Source organism: Ahaetulla prasina, chromosome 11, assembly GCF_028640845.1.
Source record: "Ahaetulla prasina isolate Xishuangbanna chromosome 11, ASM2864084v1, whole genome shotgun sequence".
NCBI lineage: Eukaryota > Metazoa > Chordata > Lepidosauria > Squamata > Colubridae > Ahaetulla > Ahaetulla prasina.
In genome coordinates this window covers 13,180,018-13,193,610 of record NC_080549.1, presented here as the reverse complement: position 1 = coordinate 13,193,610, position 13,593 = coordinate 13,180,018, and the positions used below count along the sequence as shown (strand labels likewise).

Here is a 13,593-nt window from a genome sequence, read left to right as displayed (position 1 = left end):
CCTCTCTTCTTTCTTTCTTTCTTCTTTTTTGTATGATATTTCCCTTGTTTGCTATCCGAGCAACTCCAACCTTCTGATAATATATACATTCTTTTCAGTTTCTTTTCTATTTTCTTATCCGTTATTCTTTTTTTCCAATCTTATCATTTCATAATTGTACATTTATATCTATAATTTTCTCTTCTTGTTATATCCTGTTCTGTAAGTGGAGTTCGCTCCTACTCTTTATCCAAATAATGTTTTTTTTTTCTCTGGTTCCCATCGCACCTCCTCTCCCCCCAAAAAGATACCAGTTTTTCTTTTAAAAATCTCCCTTCATTTTTTAACAGGTTCAAAAGCACGCTGGATTCAGAGGTGGGTTTCAGCAGGTTCTGACCAGGTTCTGGAGAACTGGTAACGGAAATTTTGAGTAGTTCGGAGAACCAGTAGTAAAAATTCTGGCTGGCCCCGCCCTCATCTATTCTCTGCCTCCCAAGTCCCAGCTGATTGGGAGGAAATGGGGATTTTGCAATATCCTTCCCCTGAAGTTGGGAGGAAATGGGGATTTTGCAATATTCTTCCCCAGGAATGGGGAATGGGGATTTTACTTTAAGGTGTTGGTTATGACCTTTAAAGCGCTCCATGGCTTAGGACCTGGGTACTTACGGGACCGCCTGCTGCTACCACACGCCTCCCACCGACCCGTACGCTCCCATAGAGAGGGACTTCTCAGGGTGCCGTCCGCCAAACAATGCCGGCTGGCGGCCCCCAGGGGAAACGCCTTCTCTGTGGGGGCGCCCACACTCTGGAATGAGCTTCCCCCGGGTCTACGTCAAATACCTGACCTTCGGACATTTCGTCGCGAACTAAAAACACATCTCTTTATCCGCGCGGGGCTGGCTTAAATTAGTTTTAAGGGGAAATTTTATTAATTTAAATGGGGTTTTTTTAGTATGAAATTTTTTAATCTCAGGCTAATTTTAAATAAGTTTTTTAAATGGTATTTTAATCTGTATATTGTATTGTTTTATTTTTGCCTGTACACCGCCCTGAGTCCTTCGGGAGAAGGGCGGTATAAAAATTAAATAAATAATAATAATAAATAAATAATACAGTATCTTTTCCCTGAAGTGGGTTGGGAATAGAGATTTTACAGTATCCTTCCCCTGCCACGGCCACCAAGCCATGCCACGCCCACCAAGCCCCACCCACAGAACCGGTAGTAAAAAAAATTGAAACCCACCACTGGTTGGATCCTTTTGCTAATTGTGACCTTCTCTGCAGACAACATCCAAACGCTGAATCTTGACTCTCCTCCGATGGACTTGGGCATGTCTGACGCAGCAGCCTGGACCACCGCGATGAATAATTTAGGGATGGCTCCAATGGGAATGACAGCAGATCCCCCTTTACCTAGTAAGTACACCCCTGATCCAGAAGAATGCAAATGGATCAAATAACATATTTCTTAGGGAATGGGGGGACACGGTGGCTCAAGTGGCTAAGATGCTGAGCTTATCGATCAAAAGGTCGGCGGTTTGAATCTGTAGTGCCACGTAATGGGGTGAGCTCCCATTACTTGTCCCAGCTTCTGCCAACCTAGCAGTTCGAAAGCACGTAAAAATATGCAAATAGAAAAATAGGGACCACCTTTGGTAGGAAGGGAACAGTGTTCTGTGCGCCTTTGGCGTTGAGTCATTTTGGTCACATGACCACGGAGACGTCTTCGGACAGCGCTGGCTCTTCGGCTTTGAAACGGAGATGAGCACCGCCCCCTAAAGTCGGGAACGACTTGCACGTGTGTGCGAGGGGAACCTTTACCTTTACCTAAGGAATTGAATACACCCCAAATGAGAATTCTGCCCTGAAAGATGTAACCTTCCCTTCTCCATGAGAAATAAATGCCTTTTTATAATACCAGAAAAACATACCAAAGCAGGAAATATATATTTAATACTACATGTCTCGACAGCAGCGAGAATTGTATTTGCACAACACTGGAAGAATGAGAACACTCCTGCACTCCTTATATTTATGAAAATATGATTAGAAAAACACTAGAATGTGCAGAAATGGATAGGTTAACATTAAAGATAAAGAACAAAGAAGACACAGAATATTTTTTTTTAACATGAGATTTGTTTTATCAATGGTTAGATAATGGAGGTAGAAATTAGAAGGAAGATTATAACTAGGAATAAGTGAATATTATTATTATTACTATTATTGTGTACAAGTAAGTTGACCCAGAAATACACTGTTTACTAAGCACTTATGCATGTTAAAGAAAAATGCATAAATAAAAATAAAAATAAATACCTTTGTGCTGAAATGCTTCAGACGCACTGGTGATACTCCCCATCATATTAATAAGGAAAACAAGTAAAAACTGGGTTATTTAGACAGATACAAATTGTTCTCTATTTTTTTTCCTACTTCGTTTCACTGCAACCCGTGACTTGGCTCAGTGGCTCAAGTTATGACAGGGGCTATTTATATGCACCAGCAGTTTTTTTGTGTGCTTGGTTTCTTGGTGGCAGAACTATCCACGTTGTCGATGGCCCGTATCCCAGGGATTCTTATCGCAATCAATTTTTGCAATACAGATTCTAATCGGAAAGTACTGAAAATGGTGATTTGGGCAGTGTTCTAAAAGGCTATTTCACTCCGCCCAGTTCGAGCTCAATTTTGCTCTCCTCTCTTCTTTCAAGTGGACTGGAGTTCTTGGTGCCTGGAAGTCATCTTTTCTAAGGCTTTGTTTTTTTTAAATGACAAAAAGAGCAATCCACCTGGGTGCAAAAGAAGACAGGAGAGTAATTAAGCAACTTTAAAGCAGGTTTTAGGACAACTCGCCACGGCCAACTCGCCGCAGGAGAAGAGTTACACTAATATCAAAGAAATGTTGGAATAGAATCAGGCTCCACTTTGGTCCAAACCTGACGCCGACGACGCTGAGCCTTGATTGGTTGACGCGATGCTGGCACGAATATATAAGGAACTGTCACGGCTCCTGTTAGCCGAGCAGCCGCACTAGCTTTCACTAGCGATCTTGTTAGCTCTGTTATGTTTCAATAAACACAGTTAGCCTTGTTAAAAAGTCTCACCTCGGTCTGTTGTTCCTACCAGGGACATAACAGAATCATTAAATAAAGCAGGGGTCTCCAACCTTGGTCCCTTTAAGACTTGTGGACTTCAACTCCCAGAGTCTCTCAGCCAGCAAAGCTGGCTGAGGAACTCTGGGAGTTGCAATCCACAACTCTTAAAGGGACCAAGGTTGGAGACCCCTGAAATAAAGGATGCCAAAGAAGGGACAAAATGAAATGTGAACGGCAAAAAGTAAAATCATTTTTAAATGATTTTAAATAATTAAATTGGGTTGTTGGGAGCGGTGCGGTGGCCTAGAGGTGGAGCTCTCGCCTCACCATCGGGTGGCTGTGAGTTCGATCTTAGCTAGAGGCAGATATTTCTCTCTCTCTCTCTCTCTCTGGGCACAATGAGAAAAAAACTCCGCACTGACGACAGGAAGGGCATCCGGCCATTAAACGCTCTACCAGCTCCATTCAGTTGCCCAGACTTCACCCTGCAAGGGATTATGGGATCTGTTCTGTCCCCCCCTTCGCTTCTGTCCGAGTGATGGCTTAATTAGCCAGCACTATCAGCTCTGGCAGCAGAATAGCAAGCGTATGCCAAGTGTCTCTGTTCTCCCCCTCGACGCCGATGAGTCACCCAGGAACAAACTTCAGCTCTTAGTTAATCAGTTGATTTGCCTGCTACAAAGAGGCACAGCAGTTCTTGCTGCCTTTATATCCTGTGGGGTGTGGCTCCATGACTCAGCACTTCCTAGGCCTGCCCCACCCCTGCTTCTGTTGTTCCCTCCTCTCCTGCCTACGAAACCTAGGGTCCAACCAAGCCTGATTGCCATCAGCTGGGTCTGAAGGCGTGGCCGGGGGGGGGAAGAGTCAGGGGATGGAGGCCTTGTTATCTCTTCCACCTGGCCTGCCTCTGGCTCCTGGAGCTGAGCCAGGGAAGCCGGTGCTCCCGAGGTAAATCCTGACGGCCCTTCCCCCTCACTTTCCAAGTCACTTTCTGGCAGGAGGCCCGGCTCGGGGGGGCTCAGACACAACAGGGTCATTAAAAGAAGATGAGGATGAGGATGAATTAAATCGTTGAATTGTCCCAGCTTTGCTGGCTGGGGATCTCTGGGGGTTGAAGTCCACAAGTCTTAAAAGAGCCAAGTTTGCAGACCCCTGTCCCAGGGCAAGTCGGCCTCGCGAGTTGTCCCATTCTGGCATGTTCAGCATGTTTGGAATCCTTCAGCTTTCATTTTAGCCACACCGCAGGAAGAAAGGATGGAGGGCAACTTGAGAAGTCCAGATCTCCTCCTCTTCCCAAACCAAAAAGGATTCTTCCTTTCGTGAGATGGATTCCACGCTGACAAACGAGCTCGACTTTTCCGAGCGCGTCGCCTTAGGAATCTCTCACAATCTTGGGCCTCTTTGATTCTTGACGGGTGCGTAATCCGCTTGGAATCCTCACTGGGATGCTTGTGCGCTTACGTCGGCTATCTTGGTGTCTTTCAGACTTCGACCCCGCCCTGGGAATGATGACGGGCATCCCGCCGATTAATCCCCTGATGCCTGGCTTGGGAATTGTGCCACCGCCCATCCTGTCCGATATGCCGGTGGCCAAGGAGATCGTTCACTGCAAAAGCTGCACGCTCTTCCCACCTAATCCGAGTGAGCTTTGCCCGAATGCTCGTGAATGCGCCCTGGAGGGCTGCGGGAAATCCTTGGAACTAGAAAGTCACCCGCTGCTGTTGCCTGGGATCTAACGGTAGATCAAGGGAAGGCTTGCGGTGTGGCAAGAGATCTGGTTTCGGAGATCTTCGAAGGAGGTGGGAGGTGACAGTGCCTGCTAGAAGCAAGTTGATCAGCTGCAGGCATGGCTACAGATCAGTTGCATAAGGGGAAATTTTTTTTTTTAAGGCAGTTTTTTTTAATTTTTTTCCCATAATAATTCCCACAATTTGACCAGTGTACAATACAATCACTTATACAAACAATCGATCCTATACTCAAATTATGCTCAATCCGGGCTGCTCGACCGCCACTCCCTCCCTTAATCCTTTCTACCCTTCTCATCCTTCTTCGACTTTCCCCACCATCCTTCTCCTCGCTTTCCTACTTCCCCTCCTCTTTCCCACTTCTCACTACCATCCTTTCTAACCCTCTATCTTCTCCTCCTTCTTTTCCTCCTATCCTTTCTTCTCCCTCCCTTCTTTCCTACCTACCTACCTACCTACCTACTTTCTTCCTTCTTTACTCCTCTTTCCTTACACTTTCCCTTCGGGAGTGGTTACCGAGCAGTCCCGACTTTACACCATTCCACCCTGTTTAATTCTACCCTTATTTCTGTACAATGGCAATCAATCAACTTATAATCTTCCCCTTCCCCCCCCCCCATTTCTCCCCCTCTCCCCCCTCCAAGACTTCCCAGAACAGAATACAGGGTATTGTAACTAACAAACATAATCTAAAATATAACATAAAACATATTCCATTTCACACCATCAAACCATCACACTATCAATTCCCTTCTTTCTTAAACTCTAATACATGTCAATTCCTAACTTCACTCAAAAACTAATTGATATTTTTTAATCTGATACCTATTTTGAATATAATCAATCCACTTTCTCCATTCCAAAATATATTTTTCTTGTGTACAGGGGAAATTTTTTAATGTACACCTTTGTTTTTTTTAATAAAGCAGGGATGAAATGCTCCTGGTTTGGACTGCATTGTCCGATCCGGTAGCAATGGTGGCAGGTGGTTTGGAGAACCGGTAGCAAAAACCCCTGCCCCCCCCCCCCAATTCCCAGCTCAGCCGCGCGATCATCAGAGGGTTTTGGTTTTTTTTACTTTTAAAAACATTTTTTGCTTTGGTCGAAAAAATACTTTTAAAAGTTAAAAAAAAAAAAAGCCTCTGATGATCAGGCAACTCAGCTGGGATCGTCAGAGGAGCCTTTTAAAAGCATTTTTTTCTACAATCTCTTTGGCTGAAGAGATTCTAGCCAACTTTCTCTTTGGCTGAAGAGATCGTAGAAAAAATGCTTTTTTAAAATAAAAAAAAGCACACCCAGTCACATTACCCGTCCCACGAAGCCACGCCCATAGAACTGGTAGTAATAAATTTTACATTTTACCTCTGTAATAAAGGCCTATTTACCTACTCTGTCGTGTACATAAAGGGCCGAAGGGCCTGAAATAAAACCAATGTTAATCCGGGTGCTGAAATTGTGACCTTTAAGTATGTCAAAATGGTGCTTCGCCACACTGAGAGTTGCTTAACTTGCAAAACATTGTGGACAAAGAGGAACTTAAAGCACATGTAAAAAAAATAGCCATGTTGCAGGGGTGAAATGTAAAATTCGTTACTACCGGTTCTGTGGGCGTGGCTTGGTAGGGGCGGGTAATGTGACTGGATGGGCGTGGCCAACTTTTTTTTTTTTACTTTTAAAAGCATTTTTTTCTACAACCTCTTCAGCTGAAGGAAAAATGCTTTTAAAAAGCATTTTTTTTAAAGTAAAAACAACAACTGAGGATCGCGCGGGTCAGCTGGGGCGGGGGGGCAGGGATTTTCTCCAAACCGCTTGCCGCCATCGCTACTGGATTGGGTGATCCGGTCCGAACTGGGAGCATTTTACCCCTGCAATGTTGTAACGTTTAGGTTTTAGGAATGGACAACTGGCCCTGTTGCTATGCTCAATGGCAGAACCTTTAAAGTTTTCTTGTTAGAATAGAAGAGAATAGAATAGAATAAGAATAGAATAGAATAGAATAGAATAGAATAGAATAGAATAGAATAAGAATAGAATAGAATAGAATAGAATAGAATAGAATAGAATAAGAATAGGATAGGATAGGATAGGATAGGATAGGATAGGATAGGATAGGATAGGATAGGATAGAATAGAATAGAATAGAATAGAATAGAATAGAATAGAATAGAATAGAATAGAATAGAATAGAATAGAATAGAATAGGAATTCTTTATTGGCCAAGTGTGATTGGACACACAAAGAATTTGTCTTGGTGCATATGCTCTCAGTGTACATAAAAGAAAAGATACGTCCATCAAGAATCATAAGGTCCAACACTTAATGATAATCATAGGGAACAAATAAGCAATCAAAACATATTAGGAAACGGTCAACATAAATCTTAAGGATACCAGCAACAAAGTTACACTCATACAGTAGAAGGAGTGGGAGGAGGTGGGTGATAGGAACGATGAGAAGATTAATAGTAATGCAGACTTAGTGAATCGTATGACAGCGCTGAGAGAATTATTTGTTTAGCAGAGTGATGGCGTTCGGGAAAAAACTGTTCTTGTGTCTACTTGTAGTGCCCTATAGCGTCGTTTTGAGGAGTTGAAACAGTTTATGTCCAGGATGTGAGGGGTCTGTAAATATTTTCACAGCTCTCTTTTTGACTCGTGCAGTATACAGGTTCTCAATGGAAGGCAGGTTGGTAGCCATTGTTTTTGCTGAAGTTCTAACGATCCTCTGAAGTCTGTGTCTGTCTTGTTGGGTGGCAGAACCAAACCAGACAGTTATAGAGGTGCAGATGACAGACTCAATGACAATGTTGTTTTTGTGGTTTTAAGGTATATAATGAAATGTTGAATAGTGGGAGGTGGCCAATTGGCCTCAAGCCGTCTGTTTTGACTGCTTGTCTGATTGACCCTCATTGCAATGTGATGTAAGTGCCTACAGGAAAGGCTTTGTTTCAGAGGCGGGTTTCAGCAGGTTCTGACCAGTTCTGGAGAACCAGTAGTGGAAATTTTGAGTAGTTCAGAGAACCGGTAGTAAAAATTCTGACTGGCCCCTCCTCCATCTGTTCTCTGCCTCCCAAGTCCCAGCTGATCAGGAGGAAATGGGGATTTTGCAGTAACCTTCTCTTGGAGTGGGGTGGGAATGGAGATTTTACGGTATCCTTCCCCTGCCACGCCCACCAAGCCACACCCACAGAACCGGTAGTAAAAAAAATTTGAAGCCCACTACTGCTTTGTTTGCTATTCTTTAAATTCTAATAAACTTCTGGATCCTAAGTGAGAGGCTTCAGGTTGTGCTGTCTGTTCAATTGTTATTAAGGGCAGCTATGTGCAATGATTAAGTGGTTTTTTCCCCCCGAGAGTTGTTATCAGTTTATAAATGACCGCCTGATTTCCTTGTGCTCATGGAAAGTTTTCCTCTCGTATTTCTAGATCTTCCTCCTCCCACGACAAGGGAGAGGCCTCCTGGGTGCAAGACGGTGTTCGTTGGGGGGCTGCCAGAAAATGGGACCGAAGAGACCATCGTGGAGATTTTTGAGAAGTGCGGAGAGATCATCGCTCTTCGGAAGAGTAAAAAACACTTCTGCCATATCCGTTTTGCTGAGGAATATATGGTGGATAAAGCAGTTTATCTGTCAGGTGGGTATTTCTTGTCTGCTCTTTAGGTTGTCCAGTGAAGGAACAAATTTAATTTATAATTTAGGTATTTAGAATTGCACTGGCCAGAAGCTGCCCTGTCAGCTAGCTGGCATTTTCCCAATTTTCCCATTTTCTCCTCTGGGAGGCAGTGCCTGGTCTTTAAAAATATAGAGTATTGTAAAACTCATATTTGGATGAAACTTAACATAAATATAAACCCAAAATGAAGCGAGGTCAGACAGTATTTTCGTCTGGCTTTGATGAGACAGGAGGTCCTGAAATGAGATTTGAAATATGTCTGTTTGGCTTCCTATTTAATTGCTTGGACTCAAAACTTGTCCTCAAAAGAAGGGCCTCTGGTGGCTCAACAGACTAATGCAGTCTGTTATTAACACCAGCTGCTTGCAATTACTGCAGGTTCAAGTCCCACCAGGCCCAAGGTTGACTCAGCCTTCCATCCTTTATAAGGTAGGTAAAATGAGGACCCAGATTGTTGGGGGCAATAAGTTGACTTTGTATATAATATACAAATGGATGAAGACTATTGCTTGACACAGTGTAAGCCGCCCTGAGTCTTCGGAGAAGGGCGGGATATAAATGCAAATAAAATAAAAAAATAAAAAAATAAAAATAAAAGCCCACATTGCGCACACTTTTGTCAATGGGGAACTTTCTGGTGGTCTTGACAGGCAGTGTTTGTGTGTGTATGTGAGAGAGGGAGAGGGAGGGAGGGAGGGAGGTAGAGAGAGAGAGTAGAGAGAGGGAGGGAGGAGGAGAGGGGGAGAGAAAGTAGAGAGGGAGGGATAGAAAGAGAGGGAGGGGGAGAGAAGGAGGGGGAGAGAGAGAAGGGATAGAAAGTAGAGAGGGAGGGGGAGAGAGAGAGGGAGGGGGAGAGAGAGAGGGAGGGGGAGAGAGAGAGAGGGAGGAAGAGAGAGGGAGGGGGAGAGAGAGAGAGGGAGGAGAGAGGGAGGGGAGAGAGGGAGTGAGAGAGAGAGAGAGAGAGGCAGACTCTGGCTGATACTGGCTGGCTCCCCCTGCTTCAGAGTGGCATGAGAAGTATCTGGCATTATGTTTGCAATCGAGGCAGTATTAGGGGTCCTAAGGCAGGCCCTTCTCTACTGCTCTACCGCTCTCAACGGGTCAGGCTTTGTAGCATTAGCAATCCTTCTAGGTTTATTGCAGGTTGAAATTGCAATTGGGTTGAGGGAAATTGAAATGTTTTGCTCCTTTGTGGCCGGTTAGAATCTTACAAAAAATGCAAGCTCTGAGAATCACAGCTGGGCACAGCTGGGCGTAACACGTCCCGACAATCCATGCACCAAGCTCAAAGAGGGAGCAATCTTGCTTCTAAATGCAGATTTAAACTCTTTGCATTTCTTCAAATGTGGTTATCTGACAGTGTGGAAACTCCCGATGTTGTAAGGGTTAGGGTTAGGGGCCTGCAACCTTAAACAGAGCTATTTGGGCCCGTTTCCCACAGAAAACACCAGGAGCCACAAAACCTGGGTGGGCGTGGCCAACTCAACGTCACGCACTCCCACCCAGTCACATGACACACACCCCAGCCACGCCTACTCAGGTTTTGTGGCTCCCAGTGTTTTCTATGGGAAACGGGTATCTTTCTCTGTCTCTCTCCCTCCCTCCCTCTCCCTCTCTCCTCTCTCTCAGGCCAAGCAAGGAATGACTGTAAGGGGAGGGCGAGGGGTGGGGTCAGCCGATAGGGAGCCACAGCAGGAGGACGAAAAAGCCGCATGCAGCTCTGGAGCCACCACGGGTTGCTGACACCCGTTGTAAGCATTGAGAGGCCGAGAAGAATCGAGCTACTGCCTGGCCCCTCCAGAGGCTTCATGAATTTGTCCCCACCAGGTTATCGCATCCGGCTGGGTTCCAGCACCGACAAAAAGGATACGGGACGCCTCCATGTGGATTTTGCTGAAGCCCGGGACGATCTCTACGAGTGGGAATGCAAGCAGCGGATGCTGGCTAGAGAAGAGCGCCATCGCAAGAGGAAGACGGAAGAGCGATTCCTCCCGCCTTCCCCGCCTCCCGTGGTGAACTATTCAGATTATGAGTGCAGCCTGGTGGTTGAGAAGCTAAAAGGTATTTGGGAATACTTTTCATTGGGAAGGTGATCGCAAAAGCATCAGCATTGGCCTCTGTCCATTTAGCAAAGGATGTTTGACGTTGTTGTGACCCAGGCCCAAGAAGGTAGTAATAAACTTAGTCTGTGGAAAAACAAACTTTATTCGAACAGCTGGGAATTACTTCATTCCCAGCATCATTCAACTCAAATTAAAACAAATGCCTCCCAACACAAATTCCTCAGTTAGCTCACAAACCTTAGTCCAATTAGGCAAACTGCCAAAGGCCCTTCCTGGCAAATGTCCAGAAGCCACAAAAACAAAGACACACACAAAGCAGAGGACGAAGCAGAAGACACAGCTACAACGTTGTTTTCCGGCAAAGCTGAAAAACCGGTGCTGGTCTGTTTTAAGCCTTATGGGAAGGGCCAATCATCTCTTGGCCCTACTCCTGAGTTGTCCTCTCTGCTTGAGCTGCTCTTGCCTTCTGGCAGCTCCTCCTGTTCTTCTGCCTTAGTACTATCAGTCTCTGGAGTCCGCACCTCACTTCCCGATGGCCCTGGCCTCACCTCAGCCTCATCGCTGTCCGACTCCATTGCCAGCTCCGTAGGCTGCTGGCGGACCACAACAGACATATCATAAATCTTCAGTGAACTTCCGTTGACTGGTCCACCCAACCTATTACAGGGAGTTCTCAACTTACGTTCACAGTTGAACCCAAAATGTATGTTGCTACGTGAGACATTTGTTAAGTGAGTTTTACCCAATTTTACAGGGGCTGTGCGGAGGCTCTGGGAGGGCAAAAAACAGACCTACCGGTGGTTCCAGAAGTCTGCAAATGGGCCTCTTTCCGGCCTCCAGAGGGCCTGCGGAGCCCAGGGGAAGCTGTTTTCGTCTTTCCAGAGGCTCAATGAAAGTTTCCGGAGCCTGGGAAGGGTGGAAAAAGCCCCCCCACCCCATCGTGGTGCCGGTGGCCTACTAGGCCACGCCCACCATGGCCACGCCCATCCAGCAACAGGGCAGCGAACCCATCGCTAAAGGATCTGAAGCCCACCCCTGCAACAAGGGCCACATTTGTAACCCAACTGGGATTATTTTTTTTCCCCCTCTCCCTTCAGTGGATGCCAAGTTTTTGGAAGCCGTCCAGACGTTGCTGGCCTGGCTGGAGAGGGGGGAAGTGAACCGGCGGACGGCCAACAGCTTCTACACCATGGTCCAATCGGTCAACAGCCACATCCGCCGGCTGATGAATGAAAAAGCGGCCCACGATAAGGAAATGGAGGAAGCTAAGGAGAAGTTCAAGCTGGCTTTGTCGGGGATCCTTGCTCAGTGTAAGTGCCAAGGGTCTCTTTGCGACCCCCGGGGGGCTTTGCTTAGCCTGCGAAACGTGGACGTTTCCCTGTTTACATTTCCCACTGAAGGGGAGACAGAATCAGGGCAGATGTAGATCAAACAAATATGCATTTTACCTGCTTAGGGAAGGTGTTTCTGGCCTCCAGAGGGCCTCCGAGGGAGTGGGGGAGGCTGTTTTTGCCCTCCCCAGGCTCCAAGAAAGGCTTTGGAGCCTCAAGAGGGTGAAAAACGGGCCTAGCGGTAACCTTTTTTGCTGTCGTGTGCCAAAAGCGGGGAGGGAGTACTGGAGAGTTGTGCATGCATGCGCAGGGGGACATTGAATTATGGATGTGGGCACGCACATGCGTGACCTCCCCCCACGCTCTTCCCCCGCTTTTGGCATGCGACAGCAAAACGGTTTGCCATCACTGTGCTAGGACTTATTTTCCGGTTCTTATTTTCGTGGAAACAGGGTAGATCCATGGAATACGTTCCTGATCCCAGTCTTTCTCCCTCCTCCTCCTCCTCCTCCACCCCAATTTTTGATGGGTAAGGGAAAAAAAGAACCTCCCATGTCCAAATTCTCCACCTTTTGGAGTAAGGAATATGTAGGTTGCAGAATCTGGGCCCTTCCTTCCTTCTGGTGATGATGAGGTAACCTTTGCCACTGAGGCCGGAAGCGATGGCTGGTTCCAGAGCTAAGGTAGGTGAAGGCCACGTTCTGCAGGCCATTCTTGGCTTTCAAAGGCACCCGGTACCCAAGGTCAGCAGATACCAGATGGACTTCCAAGCCCATGATTTCACCCCGTCAGCTACAGAGAGTCCTCGACGTACGACCGTAATTGAGCCCAACATTTCTGTGGCTAAGCGAGACATTTCTTAAGTGAATCTCGCCCCGTCGTACGACCTTTCGTGGCCACCGTCGTTAAGCGAATCACTGCGGTTGTCAAGTTAGTCACACGGTTGTTCAAGTGAAGCCGGCTTCCCCATTGACTTGGCTTGTCAGAAGGGTGCCAAAGGGGGTTTCACCTGCCCCCTCCCGCCAATCCCGGGGGGAGATGGACGCTGCAACCGTCGTAAATCCGAGTCGGTCGCCGAGCATCTTGAATTTCCATCACGTGACTGGGGGGAGGGATTCTGCAGCGGTTGTAAGGGTGAAAAAAAACCGGCCACGAGTCACTTTTCTCGGGACCGTTGTAACTTCGAACGGTCGCTAAGCGGACGGTTGTAAGTTGAGGACTCTCTGTGCTGTTTTCTGCAGCAGGCAGGTCCTGCCGCTGACCACTTCTGGAAGGCAGCTCCGGTTTTTTTTTTTTGCCAGACGAATTTCTGGGTAATTCGAGGGAAGAGGCTTAAGGTGAATTACGGCCTTTTTTTCCCCCCTCCCAATCTGTCTCAGCTCCATTTTCTGCCTTAGTGACGGGGTTTCTTACAATCTTCCCTAACATTTTTTTTTTTTTTACATTTATATCCCGCCCTTCTCCGAAGACTCAGGGCGGCTTACAGTGTGTAAGGCAATAGTCTCATTCTATTTGTATATTTACAAAGTCAACTTATTGCCCCCCCAACAATCTGGGTCCTCATTTTACCTACCTTATAAAGGATGGAAGGCTGAGTCAACCTTGGACCTGGTGGGACTAGAACCTGCAGTAATTGCAGGCAGCTGTGTTTTAATAACAGGCTTCTTACAGCCTTGAGCCACCACGGCCCTTCTGATTTTGCTGAT

At 46.4% G+C, this 13,593-nt stretch overlaps 2 protein-coding genes across 15 annotated transcripts in view; one reads left to right on the top strand and one right to left on the bottom strand.

Annotated features, from left to right (window-relative positions):
- The window catches only part of GPR119 (G protein-coupled receptor 119), a 28,503-nt gene extending 26,161 nt beyond the window's left edge, over nucleotides 1–2,342 (bottom strand). For 3 of the 6 annotated variants that reach the window (XR_009156698.1, XR_009156699.1, XR_009156703.1), the window contains exon 1: nucleotides 2,299–2,342. The gene's annotated coding sequence lies outside the window, so the exon portion shown is untranslated. Of the gene's footprint in view, nucleotides 1–1,407; nucleotides 1,807–2,298 lie in introns of those variants that run through there. The other 3 variants (XR_009156702.1, XR_009156701.1, XR_009156700.1) reach the window with 3 other exon arrangements.
- The window catches only part of ENOX2 (ecto-NOX disulfide-thiol exchanger 2), a 47,103-nt gene that overhangs the window by 15,837 nt on the left and 17,673 nt on the right, over nucleotides 1–13,593 (top strand). For 8 of the 9 annotated variants that reach the window (XM_058196830.1, XM_058196826.1, XM_058196834.1 and 5 more), the window contains 5 exons: nucleotides 1,264–1,395; nucleotides 4,560–4,715; nucleotides 8,248–8,454; nucleotides 10,321–10,554; nucleotides 11,654–11,866. In XM_058196830.1, coding sequence (XP_058052813.1) covers nucleotides 1,264–1,395; nucleotides 4,560–4,715; nucleotides 8,248–8,454; nucleotides 10,321–10,554; nucleotides 11,654–11,866 — 942 coding nt within the window. Of the gene's footprint in view, nucleotides 1–329; nucleotides 355–1,263; nucleotides 1,396–4,559; nucleotides 4,716–8,247; nucleotides 8,455–10,320; nucleotides 10,555–11,653; nucleotides 11,867–13,593 lie in introns of all 9 variants that reach the window. The other variant, XM_058196833.1, reaches the window with a different exon arrangement.